Raw genomic sequence first — 22,980 nt, 5'->3', positions numbered from 1 at the left:
CACGATGTCATACTGTCTATGTAGTAATTTAAGAACAAAGACCCTGACTAAATTTCGTATCCACAGAGAATGTGAAATCGAAATTTAACCACAAAAATGTCACAAGTCACACAAATTGTAGCTCAAATTGTATATTATTATGCATCTCTCAAAATTTGTTGGCAAATTCCCAATCTCGGATCACAGGTAGTAGATTTTTTTAAGACATAAGACATTTATTCGTTGCTTTTACATTATTATGCATAGACAAGTCAATTTTGTCTGTTAATACATATTGTATTCAGTCTTTGGTAAATAAATATAAATAACAAGGAACTAAGTTAATACAGGCAATATAAATACAAGAGTTAAAAATTAAAATTGAGCAACGAGAAAATAAATTCAAAAATTGTATTGTACAACTTAATAAAAAATGTGTCAATTAATAATAAAATCTAGAAATGTTCGTATGCAAAGCTGTCCCTGTCCGTGTTTTACAGTACTGAAGATGGTATAGCCTAGTGAAGCACAAATTCCAATAATTGTTTATGTCGTTTTTAATTCCAACAAAATAAATATTATATTGCAGCTTCTTTATCTTACAAAATCATTAGGGACTTTTTATGGCCTGAAGCATAAAATCTAGTGTAATTACTGCACCTAAGTAAGTACCTGTACATTTATTGTTCTGTTAAAGATCCAAAATGGTTCACTACTGGAATGTTGTCGTTCCGACACAGTGTCGTACGACCGAAATCGTATAGTGGGCGAGGGGCCTTATCTAATCTGGCAAGTAGTGGAAACCGTCATTTTGCTTTGGATTAATTTTAAATCTTGTGTAGGCTGATATAAGAAAAACTTACCAAATTTTCGAATAACATTTTCACATACATATTTACCTTCATCTCCCTTATTAATATATTTTTTCTTTATTCTTACACATTCATTAGTGCATTAATCGTTTTTCAAATTAAAGTTTTATTTTTTTTAGTTTAAGATTACGACTACAACAACGAAAACGTTCCATGTGGTAAAAACTTGAATATTGCAAAAAAAACTTGTAAGGTAAAGGCGTAAAGGTTTGAAGATTCTCCGTATGGAACAGCACTCAGAACTACTAACAGTGGTGTACTCTAGCCGCAATAAATGAAACTAGAAAAAGAAGAAGAAGAACGGTCAATCTCAATCGTCGAAGTCCAAAATCTAAATCCATACGTTATTTCAATTTTTATTTATATTTCTCAGTGTACACAATGAATACAATTGACAGTGAACATCTTATTACTGAAGTTAAACGTAGACCTGTGCTTTGGGATCAAAATCATAAATATTACAATCAAAGGAATGCCAAACTCCTGGCATGGCAAGAAGTGTTTGCTAACCTCATCGTGGATTGGACTGATATGTCAAAATACGACAGATTCGGGAAAGGTTTGTTTACAACAATAGGGTTTATAACTTAACTTAACTGTAAAATAACTGTGACTATAGATATGTAGGCCTAACATCTTAAATATCTTAACTTAGTAGGTGCTTTATAGTGATTTTCTTTTATCTAGGCCTAACGCCTAACTTATCTGTGTTGCTGAGTGTAAAAGGTATACCTGCTGTACTGTAAGTATAATGAAAGTTGCTGGTTCAACCCTTAGAAATTTAAAAGCCTTTAGAAGAAACTTCAACTGTGTCCGCAACAAATATTGAACTAAAACTTTTCTTATCCTTATTTTAAATACTTGAATACTTACTTGAATACTTGAATACTTGGTTGCTTCATCTTTGACCAACAAAGTTGGATTGATTGCGTCTTATTTACAAAAACATTTAAACACAAAACATATATATACAACTAAGCAACAATGGCGGGTATGGCGGTATTATTTACAAAAACCAGAGGCTCGTCAAAGATTTCTTGCCAGGAGTAAAGCGGTCTACTAAGCAAACTCTGGCGCAGCGTCAGCTTGAATCTCTTTTTGTCAAGAGCACGAACTCCTATCGGCAGTGTATTAAAAAGCCGAATAGCAAGTGATGGGTAGGAGTTAAGAGTGTGACTGAGTCGGCAGCGGGGCAGGTCAAGATCACATGCTCTGCGCGTCCCATAATCATGCTGTACGCTTCTAGTTATGAAGGATGGTTCATTTTCTTTCAGGAGGGCTAGGATGTTAAGCACGTATTGGCTGTGAATGGTCAGGATGCCAAGCTCCTTGAAAATAGGCCGACAATGGTCAGTTGAACTTGACGAAGTTATTATGCGTACGGCCTTCTTTTGAAGTAGCAGCAGACTTTGGGTAGCGGGGCTATGTCCCCACACAGCCAGTCCATAGTTTATGTGGCTATGGAAGAGAGAGTGGTAGACCATTAGCAGATAGGGACGAGTGATCTGGTACTTTAGTTTTTGTAGAAGGAATAGAATTCTGCTTAATCTAACGCATACCTTCTCAATATGCTGACTCCAATTGATCTTTGAGTCAATCCAAAAACCAAGAAGCTTGACTGCCTCATCGTCATTACCTTTCTTCAGAGTGCAGGTGATGGCTTGGGTTTTCTCATCATTGAGTTTTAGCCGGTTTCTTGCAAACCACTCCTTGGTTTCCTCAAGCAAGTAGGATGCCTCAGCCTTCAGATCGTTAAGGTCACTGTGCCTTGTTAACAACGTAGTGTCGTCTGCAAAAAGAAGTGTGCGCCTGTTGTAAGATAGATCATTTATCATGATGACAAACAGGATGGGTCCAAGCACAGATCCTTGGGGCACACCATGGTGAAGGTCTTTGATTTGAGAGGAGGCTCCTTTTAATGACACAAATTGTCTCCTGTTGTGAAGGTAATCGGCTAAAGTTCTATGGGCCGCTCCAGTGATGCCATATTTTGATAGCTTGGCTAGGAGTAAGTCATGGGAGACTACGTCAAAAGCCTTGCTGAGATCGCAGAGGCTGAGATGCATGGAGTCATTAGCTTCAAAGGCCGCAGAGATGTCCTTAATCAGGCTGAGGAGGGCGGAGGTAGTGGAACGCCCAGTCCTAAATCCGTGCTGTGAGTCACTGAAAAGGTTGTTCTTTTCAAAAAAGTCAACCAGTTGTTGCTTCATAACCGCCTCAAGAACTTTGGAGAAAACAGGGAGGATTGAAATCGGCCTGAAGTTTGAAGGTTGCGCTGGGTCGCCTTTTTTGAAGATAGGGGTGGTTTTAGCTATTTTGAGATGGTCCGGGAAAACTCCTTCAGATAAGCAGCTATTTACTAAAAAGGCAAGAGGTTTGACTATCTGCTTAATTACTGACTTTAAAATGTGGGTTGAAATTCCATTTATGTCTTGACTATGAGAATCTTTAAAGCTAGAGACTATTTTTATCAAGTCAGACTCACTCACCTTGGTCCAGTTGTTGAAAAGGTTAGTGGGGGTTAGATCAGCAAGGTCGTCAATTGTAGTTTTCTGCAACAGAGGTAAGTTGGAGATTATTTCATCTGCTATACCAGTAAAATAGTCGTTGAAGTCGTCAGGCGACGATGAGGATGCCGGAGCATGACTGGAGGGTCTATGTTGATTTACTATGTCCCACGCGGCTTTGCAGGCATTGGGGGAGTTCAGAATGGCTTGAGCATTATAGAGTTTTTTGGCAGTTTTGACTTTAGAACTGTAATCTCTCTTTATTTTAGTGTAGAGGGAGAAATAATTGGTTTTCAAAGCAGGGTCATTAGTTGAGTTGTAGTGGTCATGTACTATAACCATTAGAGATCGCAGGTTACCTAATTCTGGGGTATACCACTTTTTACACGAGAGCTTGGGGGACTTAGGCCTAGTGTCCTTGGACTTATTTTTTACTGTTTTAACAGGGAAAACAGAGTCAAACTCCATCTGGAAAAGATCTGAGAAAAGAGTGAAAGCATTTGTAGCATCAGAGGCAGCATATATCATTTCCCAATTAACACCCTCAAAAATATCACATAGGTCTGGAATGCTATCCTGATCAATAGTTCTTTTTTCTACTTTATACAAGTCTAACCAGTGAGGTATGTTGCTTACCTTGGTTACATCAAGCGTAAGGACTAGTCCCCCGTCGTGATCACCAACATGTGATGGAATAACCTCTGACTTCAAATCCCAAGAGTCAATGTTTGATGCCGCAGTGTCCAGGCAAGCTTCTCCTCTTGTTGGGAGTCTAGAGGTGATGTAGAGTCCAAAGCTGCGGAACAGGTTTACAAACAAGGCTTCATCAACTGAAGGTCTCTCTAAATGGACATTGAAGTCACCACAAACTATCAATTTGGCTGACTTACTTGATCTGGTAAGATGACTTAGACATAGGTCCATTTGGTTAAGGAAAGCATCAAAGTCGCCATCAGGGGATCGATACACGGTCACAATAAGTGTGTTAATATCTAAGATTTCCACTGCCGTTACTTCAAAAACAAGTTCAATGCAGAAATTATCTAAGTTTATCTTTTTGCATGAGAATGATTTGGCAGCAAATATGGCAACCCCACCATTTTTAAAACGTTTTTATTAGGTCGCTTTCTTGTCCGCTACAAATTTTGCAACCGATTTTATACTAACTTCCCGATGAGCTACTGACTTGAAACTTGAAACATATCTCACAAATGGAAGACAATGCAATATTATACAATTTAATTTTCATATTTCCCTTGGGCTACGCCCCATGGGCTTGTTTTTATTAAATCGATTTCTTGCAAATTTTGATACTTCCCGATGAGCTAGAGACTTGAAATTTGAAACATAGCTCACAAATGGATGACATTGCAATATTATATCATTTAATTTTCATATTTCCTTTCGGGCTACGCCCCATGGGCTTGTTTTTATTAGCTAGCTTTCCTACAAATTTTGATATCAATTTTAAACGATGTTCCCGATAAGCTAGATACTTGAAATTTGAAACATAGCTCACAAATGCATGACAATGCAATATTATATCATTTAATTTTCATATTTCCCTTGGGCTACGCCCCACTGGCTTCCATATTTTCTATGTTTACATTTTGTAAGAATGTAAATATATCAATTAATTTAAGTCAGCTGTAAATACTTAAATTTGACAGTTCGAAGAGCAGAAGTTAAGAGGTACAGGTTCTGCTCCCAAGAGATATTTTATACAAACAAACATCTCAAAATAAAGATAAACAATCTGATTACAGATATAAAGGTGTTTGTTAATAATGTCATTTGTTATTTGTTTAGTATTCTATAAAGTAAACAATAAATTAAATAGATTGATATACTGTATTTATAATAGTTAGTAGGTAGGCCATACATTCAATCTAACTTAATACATAATTATATGAAAAGAATCTCAAATAAACCTTAGATTTCCCACATTCCTCTGTCTTAATCTGATATAGATGCATGAAATAGATTTAACATCCTCATACATTAAAAACTAAAAAGTTGAAAATAATTTAAAAATAAAAAACTTTTTTAAAACAAAACGTTTTTAAACGCCCTAAAAAGTATAAAATAATTTACAAATAATTTATAAATATGTTGAGAGAGTATAAATACTTGTACGATTTAAAACGAAAAACGTTGGGTGCATGCAATAGATAGTTTACCTTCACCTACTGAACTAATGTATTATTATCAATTAATTGCATGCACCCAACGTTTTTAGTTTTAAATCGTACAAGTATTTATACTCTCTCAACATATTTATAAATTATTTGTAAATTATTTTATACTTTTTAGGGCGTTTAAAAACGTTTTGTTTTAAAAAAGTTTTTTATTTTTAAATTATTTTATGTTTTATGCGAGAAAAGATATTTGCAAGTTCTAGATCACACACAGAGTGAAAAAATTCAGACTCACCAGGTTGTAGCCAGTGTTCCGCAACACAAAGGAAGTCACAGTTTGCTTCTTCAATAAATTCCGTTAGGAGATCAGTTTTATTTCTCAAACACTGGACGTTTAGCACCGCCACTTTTACACTCACAGGCGCTTTCTTATGATGTGTCTGTAGGTTAGGCCTGCAAACACTGACTACATCGGGGGTTAGGTCTAGGTTGTCAGAGTCCTGTAGATCGTTCTGCCTAAAAAAGGCTTCTGATTGTGGTTTCTGTTGCGGCCAGATGGGAGGAAGTGTCGAACTAAGACACCCTTAGGCCAAAAGTTTGGGTCTAAGATCAGTCTAAATCATATCGATCTATGACTTCTAGGGGTCTGCTTTCAATAGGAATCATTTAAATGCATTCGATATTATATTAATTAATATAAGAAATTAAAAATAAGCCTACAAATAATGAACCTGAACTACAGTACCGGTAACCAAAACCAACCATGTAAGTTATGTACCTACAGTAGATCTAAGTTAGGCTTAGAACAAGTTTATAATGTTCGGCCACCAATCAGAATGTACCGAGCCCTTAGCCCATGATTCAATGCGAAAGCTGAAGCTCGACTATCACTGTAGCCAAATGATTACTTTAGGCACGAGTGAAACTAATGAAATGAAGAATGAGGCTAGAAATGTAACAACACGCCATTGTTATTCACACACACTGCAGTTTCAGCGCATTCCACAACATATTCTGCCAAGCCACAACGTCTGATTTAGGATGATTGTAGAATTATGGAATGAGGCAGAAATAGTCTAGGAGGTCACAGAAGAAACACTTAAGGGCGTTTTAATGGATAATATTAGTTTTGAGATAAGTTAATGCCCTATAATGTTGACATTTAAATAGGAATATCATATTCCAATCAATATCCGTAATATTTATATAGGATATGTATTTCAATACAAAACAATTAGCCTAATCCATAAGTACCGGTAACTGAAAACTTGAGATGATAGATATTTAAAATTGCCAATTAACATCTTGGAGTTTCTTGGTTCCCGGCTTGAGATCCATATGCTAGTATCTAATTATATTTAATTTAATGTAGTTTGTGGCTTAGTTATTAGTGTTACGGGATGCCAATTTTTGAATAGTCGGCAGATAAGATTGTCATTGTCATCGATTGCCAGTCATATTCTTAAAGATTGCCAAAATATTTATACCACAAAACCGTCTGTAATACTGTTACCTAATATTATTGGCCTAAAATTCCACAGCTGCTTAGTTATCAGTATAAAGCTAACTAATTAGCGATGAGTAAGTCTGTCAAGTTCATTTGAAATTCTCAACCGCAGATTTGGTGTAGACTATAATATTGGCCTGTTCAGCCAACAGAGACAATTTTGATTCAATGTCTCTCTTATAGACTTGTTAACCCTCCGTGTGTCCCTAGTTTTGGCCTTAATGTTTGCCTATTTTTTGCGCATTTGCAAGGTTTTATTAAAACGGATCTGAGAAGCTTAAAAACAATGTTAATTATACTGTTCTATATACCATTTTGTTTGGAAAATCATAGGCTTCAATAGGCCTACTATACATAAAACATAAGGAACATTTGTTTCAAAAAAAATTTTAAGTAGGCTAAAAAAAAATATTTTGGAAAATTTTCAAAAAAAAAATAAGTTTGCGCTCAATGAAATTGTATAAATTATAGTCCTATAAATATTTGAAAATAGCCACTTTGTTCTAAATTTTATGAGGATTACAAATATATAATAATATAAGGAAGTAGATTTGCAAATAAATAAGTTATGGGCAAAAACAGATTTCAGTACATAGCGTTTAGCTAAGAATGCATAGCCTAACCATAGCTAGGAATCTGGCTGATAATTTACATCAATATCACTACCTACTTCTTCAGGATCATCAACCAGCCCTTCAAAATCACTTAAATCTTCTTATAATGCACCACGTATATCACTACTTTTGATTTTTAACACTAAAACAATGATAAACGTAATAAAACACATCAGTCATCGGTGCGAGGTTAACCAAGCTGTTTACAAATACGCACTTCAGCTGTCTGCTACAATTATGATCGGCTCGAGAAAAAAAAAGCGCTTAGAGACAGACCTCGGGAGAAAGCTTAGAATCTGCCAAATAAAACGATACCTAACTCGATCCAGTTCAATCCGATTTTGTCAGTCATAGAGCCTTCGCCGTTAACAGTGTTTGTGAGTCGAAAAATCGACACAAAACACTACACAAAGTGTGTTATGTGTTGATTTTTCGACACATAACACTGTGAGGGTTAAATAATTCGAATAGTTTTAAATCTGTAACTTAAATCTGTAGGTCTACCTACTCCACTCCTAAACTCGTTAACCTACTAGGCCTAATTGTTTTCATCTACTTTTTCTAGGAGACATTCAAGCCGGCTTTAGATTCACAAGTGATAATATTTAATTTGTCAACGATTTTTATTTTGCTAACATATTCAATTAGGCTACATACCCTGATCACTTGTAATTTTTTTCAGGTAAAGACATCCAAAATAGATGGACTAACATACGGGATACGTATATGAGGGAGATTAAGTATGAAAAGAAAGTGCAGAAGGGCTTGGCATTGCCAAAAAAAAAGTATAAATTTTCTCATCTTTTAGGATTTTTGGATCAATCCAAGCAGATAAAGGATAAAGGGTAAGTACATTTTGTAGACATGCTTAATCCAAACCATTTACAAAGTAAAATAAAATATCTATTGGCTACAAAAGTACGGTAGAAAAATCTTTTGCTTGTTTTGCTAACTAACTGACTGAAAAATGAATGATGCTTGAGGCAGCTTGGCCCTCAAGCAGTGTATCCTCACGGACACAACAATAATCCCGCTTAGCGGTTTGAGAAAATCTATTTTTATCCTGCTTTTGAATCATGAAAAATCCTGATTTATTCCACAAGATTGTTTGTTCAATCCCGTTTGTTATATTTTACGTATCATGTTTTAAATAGCCTAGCTGTTTAAACATTGCCATTATGTTTTGTTACAGTTATTTAATCAAAGATTAATCTTACTTAATCCTGTGTTGTTCCACTTCAGTACTGTAGTTTTTATTTTGTACAAGCAGTGTCATTCAACTAAATAAAGGTTGTTTTGTCTACTTCTAAATGTGTCTCACTGAACCCACTCACTACTGTCACTACGAACTAGATCGAATTTGATGTTTCTGTCAACAGAAATTGTTAGGTTAATTCAATGACCTGCCAAAAATTACAGGTTAATAACGGTGATGTATGTGGGTTGTCAATAAATTAAGGTCTACAAACAAACCATTCCTAAAACGTCTTGAAAGAAAAAATTCTTGGATCCGCCTATGAGTAGTTATTACTTTATTAGGCTTTTAAAGTAATCTTGTAAGGAAAGCTTTTCATTCAAAAATCTATTAAAAAATTAAAATACCTTTTTGTTCTTTTTCAGATCGGACCAAAGCAGTACTGACATTGAGGAAAGCCCAGTGAAAAATGAATCCAAAGTGTTAAATGTTAACATTGTTGATCTGAAAAATCAAACTGAATCATTGTATGCGGATTCAGACGGCAAGAACAATCAGGGACGAGGGAGTAACAATGGAAGAGCCAAGCGATTTAAGCCAAACAATGATCTCTCAAGTGTACAGTTCAACATGCAATCCGACAGTTCTACGATGGACTCTGACAGCAACAATCACACACCGATCCGAGAAGAAACGAACAGAGGGAGGCTAAATATCACATCAGAAACATCCAAAAATGGTGAACCGTCCAATCAATCTGTTCAAGAATATTATCAAATCAATCCAGAGTACCTGTCACCATCTGTTGAAATAAGTTCCGGAATCTCCCTTCCTTTAGAACAAGATGATGATAAGATGTTTGTTCTTTCATTGCTTCCTTACTTCAAGAAGCTGAATGAAGAACGGAAACTCGCTGCAAGAATAGAAATGTCTACACTCTTGCAGAAAATGATTTACAAGAAGTGTTAGAAAATGGAATACCATTTTATATCAAAGATAGATATATGTATTTTTTCAATGTTGGCTTAGTCATGATAGTGATATTTTTACACTTATAGCTCACAGTCTAAGATTTTCACATGCATTTACGTATTGTTGTTAACAAGTAACTAGGCCTAGTGGATATGTTACCAAGAAGTAACATGGATGAAAACTTATAGAAATTGGTGCATTATGAATCGGTTATTATTTATTGTTCCTTTATCATTAGTTTGTAATATTGTTTTGTTAGTAACACTATGTGATAGTTGTTAAGGACTTCTTGTACATTATTGATTATACAAATAGTTTGTTAGAAAGGACATTAAACTGTAAAATATTTTCAAGATGAATATAAGATACTATTTCTAAAATAACGTACAATCTTTGACTAATAGTCAATGGTACAACTAGTTGGTCGTTACAGCTTGTAATGGTATTAAAGCCTTTTAGTCACGAAAGTTACATAAATCACTGGTACAATCTTCTCATCATACCATCAGATACTAATCATAAGATATTTAGAAATCTTAGTTTCTAAGAAGGTTCATTTTGATGATTAAACTTTCTTAAAAATGAAGGAAACCATCTGGGATGAGTTGATAATTTTTTTGTTAACAAACATTTTTTACACAATAGTTAACATTTTTATAACTTTGTGTTTTGGGGTTAAAACTGAATTTGAATCTGAAATTTAGAATATACAGGGTGGAAATAAAGTCCCGGGGCTGTTTGTACAACAGCTGATTTTTACTCCCTAGAGAGTAAAAATGCTACTTTAGACTGCAGCGCATGCATTTAAAACGGTTGTTTTTGCTGCAGTATGACAACAAATAATTTTAACACAATATTTAGTGATGGGCAACCTCCCCAGAGAAACGCCTGCTAGGAGTCAGAAGAAAATGTTAAATGTAAACATAGGTTAATATGCAGATCAAATTTCTGTCTTTGTTAGTAAAATACAATGCCGCAAACCCAAAATCAAACGAACAATTGAGTCAAAAATGAAAACTTTTCAAAGATGCATTTAATTTGCCTTTACTGCAATACCTCCTCAGGGGTGCTCCCGCTAGAAGTCGGAATAAAATCATAAACGTATGCATAGGTCTATCTATACACATGCACATTAAATTAGAGGTCTTAAATAGTAGAATACAATGCCGCGAGTTTGATCAAAGAAGGAGTAAAGAATGGCAGCTGTTCAAAGATTTAAAATGGCAAATTCAAGATATCTTTGAACGGCTGCCATTTTTGACTCGGTTTTTAAAACCAATAGATTTCAAATTTGCAGCACTGTATTCTACTAGCAAAGGCCTTTAGTTTGATGTGTGCATATCCACCTGAATTTTTTTTTTTAAAGAGGTTGGCGGCCTCTACCTAGACCTATGTTTACATTTAGGATTTTCTTTTGACTCCTAGCGGGCTGTCCCCCTGAGGAGGTAGCGTATCACTGAATAATGTGTTGAAATTATTTTAATGCCCAGTAACTGTGTACCAAGTTTTGAAGCTCTATCTTTATTACTTTTTGAAATGTATAACTGTCCCGGGACTTTTTCCCCACTCTGTATAGCCATGAGGTTTCAGGAGGAAAAAGACAAGTTAGAGTTTTGTGTAAAGGAATTTGTGTTATGTACATAATTTAGATTTAAGAAAGTTCTTGCAAAATAAAATAAATCTGCTAGTTGCACTTGTTTTCCAATGATCATTTCAGATTAGGTATTTAGAGTGAAGGTGCGATTTTTATCATACAATCCTTTATTACAAACATTATGTAATTGAAGCTTTTTCAAATCCAAGAATTTTAGAACTATCTTTAGTTTGTCCCGGGACTTTTTCCCCACTCTGTATAGCCATGAGGTTTCAGGAGGAAAAAGACAAGTTAGAGTTTTGTGTAAAGGAATTTGTGTTATGTACATAATTTAGATTTAAGAAAGTTCTTGCAAAATAAAATAAATCTGCTAGTTGCACTTGTTTTCCAATGATCATTTCAGATTAAGTATTTAGAGTTTGAAGGTGCGATTTTTATCATAAAATCCTTTATTACAAACATTATGTAATTGAAGCTTTTTCAAATCCAAGAATTTTAGAACTATCTTTAGTTTATGGAAATATTTAAACTTTGCTTTAAGTTTATTTTATTGCATGTACTACAAAAGAGATTTCTTGAACTTTGGCAATTAAACTCGTGTCTCTCTCTTTTATTGTTCTATTTAACATACGGTAAGGTTATGCTCTAAGCCAAGGACTTAAAAGACCAGAAATAGAAGAAAAGTAAACTTAGTTTAATTTATTCTATGTACGTTTGATTACATTTATTCAAAAACCTCAGACGTTGTTCATGATGATCTAATAAACAAATAATGAAATGGTGTTGTTTTGTTTGGGAACCTTTTCTTGAATTTATTTATAGGCTTTTAGAATATAAATATGAAGTTTATGCTTGTGTAGAAGATAAATAACTGATGCATGGTAGTCCATGCTTTTGTTTCAATATTCAAAACCATTCTTCTGAAAATATTTTGCTAAAGCGAAGATAACCTTGCAAGATGGTTGTTTTAAGTGGTATGGGTTAAATGACACACCTGGTGGCGTCCCCATCTCAATGATTGATTGATTGTCTGCTTAAAGAAAAAAATTTGTCTTGCAACATATGTAACTTTACTTCAATCAGTTAAAAGAAATTGTTCTTAAGATTTTACAGTACACTTTAACTACATACACTAGGTATGTAAGTAGGTATGTAGGTATGTAACACTAGGTACATTTCTTCTTAATCACACAATGGAATTAATTTAGTGTTTCCACGTTTAGTTACATTACCGTGAAGGTATTATTCTAACTCACACAGTGATTAATAAACTTTTACCATCAACTTAACGGTTAAAAATCTGTTTGGGAAAGTGTCATCGTTAGCAGATGGAGAATCTAAAACAAGTAGATCGACAACTTTGTTGGACCTCATTCACCGTCGTATGCCAAGTACCACTTTTAGAATGCAATCTGTGCTACTCAGTTAGTACTCACCTTTTTGGACTCAGCTTCACAGTTTAAAATATCCTTAGCACCTGTACCTGAATAGCTTTGGCACGATAATTCTATTGCCAAATAACTACGGAGCATTTCTGAACAAATTTATTTGTGTCCACTTATGCGTTATTGAGAGAGAAAGTTGATGACGTAACATTTTTAATTTTGACTTTGTTGCATGTCACTGCAGTGCATTAGTTTAAAAGTAATCATAAGTTGACTACTGGCTCAATCCTGGGAAATGTTAATACAGTACCAAGTTTGAAACTGATTCCAGCTGGAATTAATTATTTACGCCACACTACATTATTTTGACGAACTTCCCACGCAAGGATTTAGTCCAGAAAACAGGTGTTTGCCGCCAGCTTATTCAAATGGGGTTTCATTGCGTACTACTGTGCTGCAATGAGTTTTGCCGGACACCAATCAGCTGATTATACTGTATTTAGGTGGCAGTGAGTGGTTATAAACAAAAACATAACCTCTCTTAGAGGTTATGACTAGTGATTATTAGTCCTTTAGTTGGTGGAAATATATAAGGATTTGTACGGATTTAGTAGTATGGCGTAAACTATCGTACGTAACTCGTCCTAAATGTGTGTACCGGACTCGTATGGTAATCCCGTACTCGACTTCGTCTCGCACGGGAACGACCGTCACTCGTCCGGTAAACACTTATTTTCAGGACTAGTAACGTAATATACTATTTCCTACTGTTACCTAACAATGTGCAGGGCCGCGTTAAGGGTCATTGGAGCCCTGGGCAAACCCAAGAGCAGCGCCCCCCTTTTTTCCTAGTGCTGGCGGGCGGTGTTGAGGGCACCTGGCAGGCGCCCGCTGGGTGCCCCCAAACCACCGGCGCCCCTGGGCATATGCCCAGTCTGCCCGTTTATAAAAGCGGGCCTGACAATGTACATGTTCTCTCACTGGATTTGAGAAAGCAAAGTGGCCAATTCGCTCATCAGTGAGACCATGTTAACATTGTCTCACTCTAATTACTTTGTCTCACTCGCTCCAGGTTTGCAAAGTGAAGGCACGAAATAGTGAGCGCGTATTATGCAGACAAGGTCTTATGCGCGCATTTGTCTATTAATAAATTGATGTGTGCTAAACAAACATAACTGCCTGTTTCATAATAAGCTAAAAACTAATATTATTGGTAAATCAGCTGATCGCCCAATGCAAATCTAATGGAAATTACAAGCAACAACTTGTAACTTGTAGTTTATTATGAAACAGCCCCCATGCAAGGCCACAATTTTAGTGTGGCCTTGCCCCATGTCTATTTCATTTGGGGTCGCTTTAGTTAAATGGGCCCGAGCCAAAGGGGCAAAAGGGGGCTTAGGTTTGTTGGGTTTACAAAGAAGAGAAAAAGTCCTCAATGAAGGGGGGATGGGGCGCGCTTATCTCGTGGGCCCGCAGCGCAGGGTTGCCACCCGTCCCGATTCTGATTCCTCATGCCCATATTTAAGCCTATATTTTAATCGGGGGGAGTGGGGCCATGTCCCGGTTTTTCCGTAAACTATGTGGCAACCCTGACGTAGCGTGTCACATGCAAACTTGGGCTTGAATTTAGTAACTAAGATACTCTTCCTTAGTAGTGAGATGGCTTGCATCTCACTCATAGGTGTTAATTTTATTAAAACCACAACCGCCATGAACTGATCTGTTCTATGTAAAGCTATGTAATATACGTAGTTAATTTGCAGATCATGTCACATTTTTAGTTACAGGTCGATAATCACAAAAATATGCTATATTTTTTCCATTTAAAAATACTTTCAGGCTCCTAAGTGATTTGCAGATATTAGTTCTATAACTAAACTAACCAAAAGAAATATTTTCCCTCTTCTTAATCATCCTTTTGACACAAATTTTTAGTTTATTCTGGTCTTGCATAAATTAACTCTGTACTCACTCAATTCAACATCAACCTGGCCAAAAAGGCTGGAGCGGATATTGTTGATAGCTAAAAAAACTGAAACAGTGGGGTGCCTAGTACTGTATAGAGTTTTATAAATAAGTGTCAACAATTTAATTTTTGGTTCAAATTCCTATTTTATGTTCACAGGAAACCTACAAAAGAGAATGTAGCCGTCCAAGTGACACCACCTCGCCGTGAAAATCAGCCAATCAACATAGCAACTCTCTCCTTCCTGGACAACCCAGACTTGGTAATTAAATGTACTATTTAAAACATTCTTTTATTGTATACAAGATGGGCTCAATTCATACTTGGCTTAAAATGAACTTTGTATGGTCGCCATTTGATTGAAAAGTATTAGAAGATGCAAATTTTATGTAGCTAACAAAAGCATTTACTGTCCAAACAGATATTGACAATGATATGATGTGAGGGCGTATGTCAATTTGCTTGAGCCAAAATAATTTGTCCGACTCCAGCGGTGTCATAAGCAATAAATGCTCTTTCGCTCTTTCCCTGGCCAAATTAGGTCGTATAGACCATTAACTGTCTTTTATTTAAAAGTAACAACCTTCTGTTACCAAAACACTGTTCTACTGTAATAGGAAATAGGACCTACTGTTTTGCCACTATTTCCTGTTTGAAAGTGAGGGATATTGCCGTGTCCAATCTCTAAAGAGTAAATATCTGTGAAGGTAACTTAACGACAAAAGATGATAATGTCGGCCCTCCAAGAGTATCATAAAACCAAACCCTAAAAAAAATATGCAAGAAAAATGGCTAAAAGCTGTAACATACACTGTAACCAAGTCAAACTTAGATGTACTCGTGTGTAACATTTCTCTCGTGCAGCAAAGTGCCACTTTGCACTCTGGTTACACAAATAACTATTGTATACTGAAGCTTTGTTCTAAAATGAAAGGCTACAGAGAAAAAAAACTGTACATTTTAATTCCCATCTTATTCTTATGGAGTAAAAGAATACTGTTGTGTTTAGCAGCAAACCTTATGTACTTGTTGAATATAATATTAAATGGGGAATAAATATTTATGGAAATATTTTAGTGAAAATCCAATCAGAATAGTCTGCAGGTTTGCTGCGGTGAGAGAATTGTGTGTGTATCTACCGTACACTGTACACTTGAGTTGAAAGAGTTTTTACTTTGTTGAATGTTGCTCATAACATAAAGGAGAATTATGATAAAATTTTAAGTACATATAATTAAATCAATGAACTCTTTCTGGGACCCCAAAAATAGGGTGGTCAAAAGTCACTTGGACGAAAGTAACAAAAGTCAAAATGATTTCAGATGTTTGTGAAGGTCCCCAAAACACCGTCACCTTTACTAAAAACCAAAGTTCTGGAAGAAGCTGACCATCTTTTGGCTGTGGCTGAGAAAGAACTGTCTTCAGTTGAGGCAAAAATATCATCTGACCGTTTATTAAGTGCCAAGTAAGACTAATCATCTGTTTTTAGTTTGTTTGGGTTCTAAACTTTAAGGTTAAAATGCACTTTTTAGCATAACACAAGCTTGATTTAGTAATGATACTTTTTGGTAAGTTTTTGTAGTTTTCTTGCAATATGGTAATAAAGGAAGTGTTAAAATAAGTTGAAAGTGCATAATATGTGACAAATTGTTTTTCCTTGCCAAATAACCTCATTAGATCCATATTAGTAAAATAATTCAGGACTGACTGTACCTTAATCTCTAAATTAAATTGAAGTTTGGTTTCGGTTTTTAAAGAAGACTGAAACATTTTATCTCTTAAAACTGTCAAAGTAAGGAAGAGGCTACAACAATAGAAAATAACTGTAAAATATTGTAACACTCAGTCTAGTTACTGGTAGGTAGTAGACTAAATATGGTAAGTTTTATCTAATCAAATCAAAATCTCCTTTATTCATAAAATTACAAGTACAATGAATAGTCAGTGAGAAAATGTATAATGGTAATGTAATGTAATCATATTATTTAACAATTAAAATTATTTTAATATAACTAATAACTGTTTCAGGACGTCTTCTTCGCAAGCGAATGGGCTCTCTGCAAGAAGGGTGAGTTTCTGTGATAATAATAGCAAATTTATTAACCCTCAATAAATTAGCATCTTTTTAATACAATGGATAATAGTTGACATTTTATAAATTCACCAAATTTGTATGTAACTTAAAGGGTCCTTAGAGGCTAGCGACCATCTTGGATAATTTCAAACAGTCGCTGAAGAGTTATTTACATCTCAAAGTATTTTTTCAAACACCAGAGGTATTGTAAGTTAAATATCTAGTAAACTGTGAGATAAGAAATTTTCTTTGTAGCCTACCGCTAGTTTTTTAATTGTTTTACGAGTTAGAACGTCTTGGCTCCGAGGAATCTTAATTGAATACAGTAGACCTGACTTTACCACTGTGAATTTTATTTGGTAAAACTGGAACATTGGCTATTGAAATTACAATTAGTTATATGATAGTAGCATTTCACTTTTTACTTCAATTTCAGATCATGGCTGCTCTACCTTTAAGCCCAACAAAAGGAAGTATTCGCAGCTCTTCTTCATTAAATAGCAGATCCAAAACTAGCTATCAAGTTCCTCCTAATTCATTATCATCTTTTAATGTTCGTGGAAATGAAGAAAACTATAAAAGGAACAACGGGGAACAGAAGAGATTAACTCATAAACTTCGTTCACAAACCAAAGATCCAAAACCAGGACGAATTACAAGTGAGTTACATCACAGTGAGTTAGAGGAAAGCAACATAAAGAATCATCCGGATGTAACTGAATTCAGCATGTTTTACGAGCAGCAAAAATTAGTAGAGAAGAAAACACAGAGCTTCGAGAAGAATTCGGCGACTGTAATTTTCAAATCAGATGCCAAAGTTGTTTCTAGTACATCAGTTGTCAAACAAGATGCTCACACAAATACTAGTCCAGTTCTGCAGAACGATCGATCCAACATAACGTTTACCCGTAACTCATCGATTATTAGTATGAAAACAAACAAACCAGAAGAAGAACAGCCTCAAATGCTATCAAGGAAAACATTAGACGTCCAAAAAATGCCTTCGGTCAATATAAGACCAGGATTCACAATTCAACATGGACCTAAAATCAACATTGTCGGTTCAAGTGTAAGTTCACACAAACTGAAGAGGAAAAATACAGAGTTTTTCGACGTGGTTTATCCTCCAAGTAGTCCTGTTTTTAGCGAGTCGTCGTTTATTTCAGATCAGGGAAGACAAAACAAACAAACAGAGTACATATGTGATAGACATTCATTCCCTAGTGGCCGTCTGGTTCCCGGTACATCAAGTGAAAATTTGAGAGAAAATCATCCAAGTAATTTAGATGAAAAGAGAGAAGTTTTAATAGAATTGATTAAATCGGTGACAGAAAAAGTGGAGAAACAGCCAAGTCGAGGGAATAAAAGCTGCTGTCGTCTAATTTGTTCTCTGCCTCTTCTTGCTTCAGTTGTGAGAAAAATCCAAGTGGATTGTGTGAAATGTGTGGACTTGCTGAACAGTCATTTAGACAGACTTTTAGTGTTGATGAAAGAAGAACTGCGAGGTAACAGGGAGATCTCGGACAACCATTGTTGCCAGTTAGACGAGACTGTTCATTACCAGATTGTGGAGCTGGAGTTGATTCAGGAGGAGAACAAGAAGAGGCAAACAGCGCCTGTAACTGTCGTGAGGCACAAAGGTTAGTAATTTAATTTGCTCACTGATACCTCTTAAAAGTTTTGACAACATACTTGGTAACTTTACGAAATGAAACAACAGACAAATTAAAATGATAGTTCATTAGCCTATACCATTTGATTCAATTTTTTTCTTGAAGCATGTAAACAGAAAAATTAGTATTGAGGAAATGACATCTGTTAACATTTATTATTAGTTGATGGTTAGAAGAGAGAAATGTGAAAGGTTAAACATGAGATTTGTATTTGTAAACTTGTTTTACAAAGACATTTGCCATTCTAAACTAAACCCTGTAAAAAAAAGGCATACAGCTTCAGGCTTGTTATTATATGTAAAAAAAAATAATAAAAAAAAAACAGAAATAGGAATATTCATTTAGTATTGATAGAAAATAGAACATGCAATGTCTATTTTTGTTTTAATGGGTATTCAAAAGATTATCAAAAATATGTTTTTACAATACCCTCTTGAATATCACCCCTTTTGTAATGATAACGAACACGTTTTTGTCTGCTTGATAAAAATTTCATAATAATTACAATTTGCTCTATCAAGTGCTGGTCAAAATAAATAAAATACTTTGTAGAGCTTAAGTTCACAATTTTCTTCGATACATAATGAACGTGACTTTAAAGATTTTTATAGTTTGAAATTGGTTTTGCAAATTGATTTAACATATTAAGTGACAAACAACTTAATACAACAAGTGTAACATGACTTCTAATTGACATTATTGAATAAACTTGTTACTGAACTCTCAATAATTTTCCAAATAAAATTGTATTGTTTACAGATGAGAATTATCATGGAAACACCTGATTTAGTTAATCTATTTCACTGACTGGCTTATAATAACGTACATTTTTATACTGTAAAAGTCAACTCAACAAAGAGAGCTCCAGCAAGATAGTTAATTTAGTAACCAATTCAAAATTTACCATACAGTTAAACAGTTGTAATAGTTCAAATAAAACTATGTGTGGAATCTTTGTTTATTTTTTTAGATTTCATTATTTTATTTAGAAAGTGTGAAAGGGAAAATCTTTTGGTTTTTAGCGAATTTCCCTATAGGGAAGTAGCTATTACCGTAGGTCTCATGGTAAGACCTAAGCCCGGGACCGATTTACTTTTTCATTTTGATGTCCCCAGAGGCCAAAAACACCATTCGTTCAAATTTTTATATATATATATATATACATATATATGTGTCCATCCGCACGATAACTTGAGTAATTTTTGTCCGATTTTGATAAAATTTGGTTTGAAGGTGTAAGGCAGAATAAACTTGAATGAGTTCGCGAACCAGCATGATCGGACTATGGGAACGGGGGTTTATAGGGGGTTTTATGGGGTAAAAATAGGTTTTTCCCATTTTTGACCCTAAAAACATGAAATTTCACAATTTATTTTCAAACCATTTTGTAGAGCTTAAAAAAACAAATAATTTAGTATATTGAAGCGTTATTATGCGCCTATTTGTTATGGAGAAAATTCAAAAAAATTGTAATTTTGAAATTCCCATGTTATTCTTATGGAGAATAAGTCAACTGTTGTAGTTTGCTTGTTTATGAACATATTTTGATCGATTTTGGAAAATACTTTTATTTCTTACTAAACTATTATCAATTTATAAAAAAAACTTTTTTACCCTCCCTGTTGCAGCAAACCTAAGTACTCGTTAAACTTATTCTATTTAAATAGGAAATAAATGTGCTATTTTTATGGAGGCATTTTAATGTAAATTGTAGTTTGCTTGTTTATGAACATATTTTGATCGATTTTGGAAAATACTTTTATTTCTTACTAAACTATTATCAATTTATAAAAAAAACTTTTTTACCCTCCCTGTTGCAGCAAACCTAAGTACTCGTTAAACTTATTCTATTTAAATAGGAAATAAATGTGCTATTTTTATGGAGGCATTTTAATGTAAATTTAATCAGGTTAATGGAAATTCGCTTAGTCTGCAGGTTTGCTGCGGCGGGGGTATTTCCAAACTAGTTTGTTTTTTAATGTGTAAACAGTAGAATCCGTGTCTCAATACGCAGGATATTTATCCCAAAAACTTGGATTTTTAGACCATGTGGGGTATTGAAACGGAATGCAGGTTGAAATGGAATTTTAGTCTCTGACACCTGGTTTTATTTTTATTGCAAGGTTTAGACACCTATTTTAACATAATACCACTTGTCACTAGTGTTAGCACTATATGAATTTTTACTAAATTCGTAGAGAATTTTTTATTATATTAAAGCGGGATAAAACAAGATTTTTCCTACCACTGCATGGGAATGATCACATTGCCATACCTAGTAAACAGTATACATGATAGCTGATTGCCACTCTAACTGATTTCACAGTTGTCGTTTGTATAGCAACCACAGCCGCGGATCCGTTACGTTATTCAACAATCGGTAAATAACACATCCTTAAAAAAGCAATCATAACCAAAATGGCATTTTATGTACATCTAAAAAGTTAATCTGTGTGTTATTACAAGTTAATTATGGTGGTAGGAAAAATCTTGTGTGTATTACGAGCAGAAACAGTCATTGCCGCTCTCGAAATGTATGGCCAAAAACCCCACATGTAACCACCATGGTGTGTGTGTGTGTGGATTTGTTGATGTATGTATGGACTGAGACAAAGCTTCGTGCGGCCATCTACAGTTCTCGAGCGGCACAGGGCCGGCCCGAGGGTGGGGCCAGCGGGATGCCGCGGCTTTGGAAGGTAAAAATTTAACAACTTTATCGGCAAACGAATATTTTACGGGAAACTCGTAAACATGTAATCAATGACAATGACTCTAAAAAAAAGCAATCTATAGCTTTTGTTTTATTCATAAAATAAATACCATTATATAATATACAACTCGTACTATCACTACCTACTTTTAAGTCTGGCATGTGACTTGTTGGCAATACTGCGAGTCCAAGACACACACACTGGGTATTCGCCCACACGCCCCACCTACACTTGCTTGTTTCCAACCTCAAAGCTCAAACTCTTACTTCAACTCATGGTCGTTTCGTGACGTCCGTTGTGAGTCGTAAATTCAATGTTTTTAGTGATTTAGTTCGAAGGGTAGTTGTTACGTTTATAAAAATTAGTTGCAAAACGTTTGATACTTATATATCGGACATTGGGTCTATAGACGCAAACCCCATAAATACCTTTTTAGGGGAGGGGTGAAAATTTAAATCTCGCCTCGGGCGTCTATTACCCTCGGGGCGGCCCTGGAGCAGCAATGATGTACTTTGCACTCTTAATACACGTATAGCTATTCTTAATCTATTAAGTGGCTTTTTGTTTTGGTTGTGTGGAGACATTGAGTAGAATGGACAACTCAAATTATAATTGAAAAAATATCTAGTTTAGTCAACCTTCAACGACATAAACAGTTACCTTACCTTAACGGTGACCAAAACTAGTTTAAGGTAGGTTATTCTTTCCAGTAACCCTGACCTGTCCAATTCCTTACGGCAAAGGACTACGGAACCTCCTACCCTCCATCACCATCAACTCCATTTTCCGAGAAATTCTACGTTCTTGTAACCAAACCACATTTTGACTTTAATTTGTATACTCTCTCTTATGCTACCTATAATTAACTATACATTGTATTCTGATATCTTCATTCCTGTAGACTTAAACTGTAGCCCTTAAAATTTAATTTCTCCTGTTGGTTCAGTTCTTATTCAGTTATTTTTCCTCTACATTTCAACCTTCCTCCTCTAAGTAACTTTGGACAATGTAATGTCTTTAACATGCAATTCAAACATTCCATATCTTATGAGTTTTTAAAGTTTAAATCCTCTCTCTTACTTAAAAATTTACTGAAAAGTTAAAATTAAAGTTATTTTGACAGGTTTAATTCTAATATACTGTTTTATTTCTCATAGAGTTTGTTGCTGATGTTAGAACTCCCAAGAAATCAGTCTCTTTTGAATCGATTCCCGATGAGTTAGCTGAACAAACTAATACAGATACTAGTAAGCAATCCCGAACAATGAATATTATTAAACATTCAAGCCAAAAAATTGTGCCTGCGACTTCTGGGAAAGTATCAAAAATATCTTCTGTTCAACCAGCCACAACCAAAACAATACAAACGGTTAATAGGTACAATGATAGTGAAAAAAATACTCCAACATATCAGAGAGAAGTTAAGCAAACAAATAACAATCGTATGAATCCTAAGAAGACAAATACTTCTTCCAATGCAAAAACCGTTGTTGGCCAAGTACTAAAAAATCTGACCCAAAGGAAATCAATTCTGAAACATAATGAAATTACAACAAATTCAAGGTCTGGAACTGCCGGAGAAAGAAGTAAAGTACTTAATTCTTATGTAAAAATTGTTGATCATAAGGAAACAACTTCTGAATTTGAAAAATGGATAGAGGAACGAAGCCTTAAAATAAAACAGATCCATGATGAATTGAACAAAATGGTGGAAGGCTCGATGGAAAGATATTTGGAAACACATGCTCAGAAAGATGAAAATGTGAGATTATTAGAATCATCTAACAGTCGAA

At 34.9% G+C, this 22,980-nt stretch overlaps 2 protein-coding genes across 2 annotated transcripts in view; both read left to right on the top strand.

Annotated features, from left to right (window-relative positions):
* Positions 1 to 19,419, top strand: part of LOC128986271 (uncharacterized) — a 165,881-nt gene extending 146,462 nt beyond the window's left edge. Inside the window, exons 6-10 of the mRNA XM_054406542.1 lie at positions 14,889 to 14,991; positions 16,052 to 16,194; positions 16,758 to 16,797; positions 17,240 to 18,443; positions 19,236 to 19,419. Coding sequence (XP_054262517.1) covers positions 14,889 to 14,991; positions 16,052 to 16,194; positions 16,758 to 16,797; positions 17,240 to 18,443; positions 19,236 to 19,261 — 1,516 coding nt within the window. The 3' untranslated portion in view covers positions 19,262 to 19,419. The remainder of the gene's footprint in view (positions 1 to 14,888; positions 14,992 to 16,051; positions 16,195 to 16,757; positions 16,798 to 17,239; positions 18,444 to 19,235) is intronic.
* LOC128986273 (uncharacterized) lies at positions 1,156 to 12,150 on the top strand. Its single transcript, XM_054406546.1, has 3 exons — positions 1,156 to 1,410; positions 8,300 to 8,462; positions 9,238 to 12,150. Exons 1-3 carry the CDS (start codon positions 1,233 to 1,235, stop codon positions 9,779 to 9,781), a joined length of 885 nt encoding a protein of 294 aa, XP_054262521.1. The 5' UTR covers positions 1,156 to 1,232; the 3' UTR covers positions 9,782 to 12,150.
* Positions 19,420 to 22,980: the final 3,561 nt, after the last annotated feature.

This window comes from Macrosteles quadrilineatus, unplaced genomic scaffold (assembly GCF_028750875.1).
Source record: "Macrosteles quadrilineatus isolate MER2022 unplaced genomic scaffold, UCM_ALF_1.0 Scaffold_2__2_contigs__length_208266976, whole genome shotgun sequence".
Taxonomy (NCBI): domain Eukaryota; kingdom Metazoa; phylum Arthropoda; class Insecta; order Hemiptera; family Cicadellidae; genus Macrosteles; species Macrosteles quadrilineatus.
The sequence above is the reverse complement of the archived record's forward strand: the minus strand, read 5'-3'. Positions and strand labels throughout refer to the sequence as shown.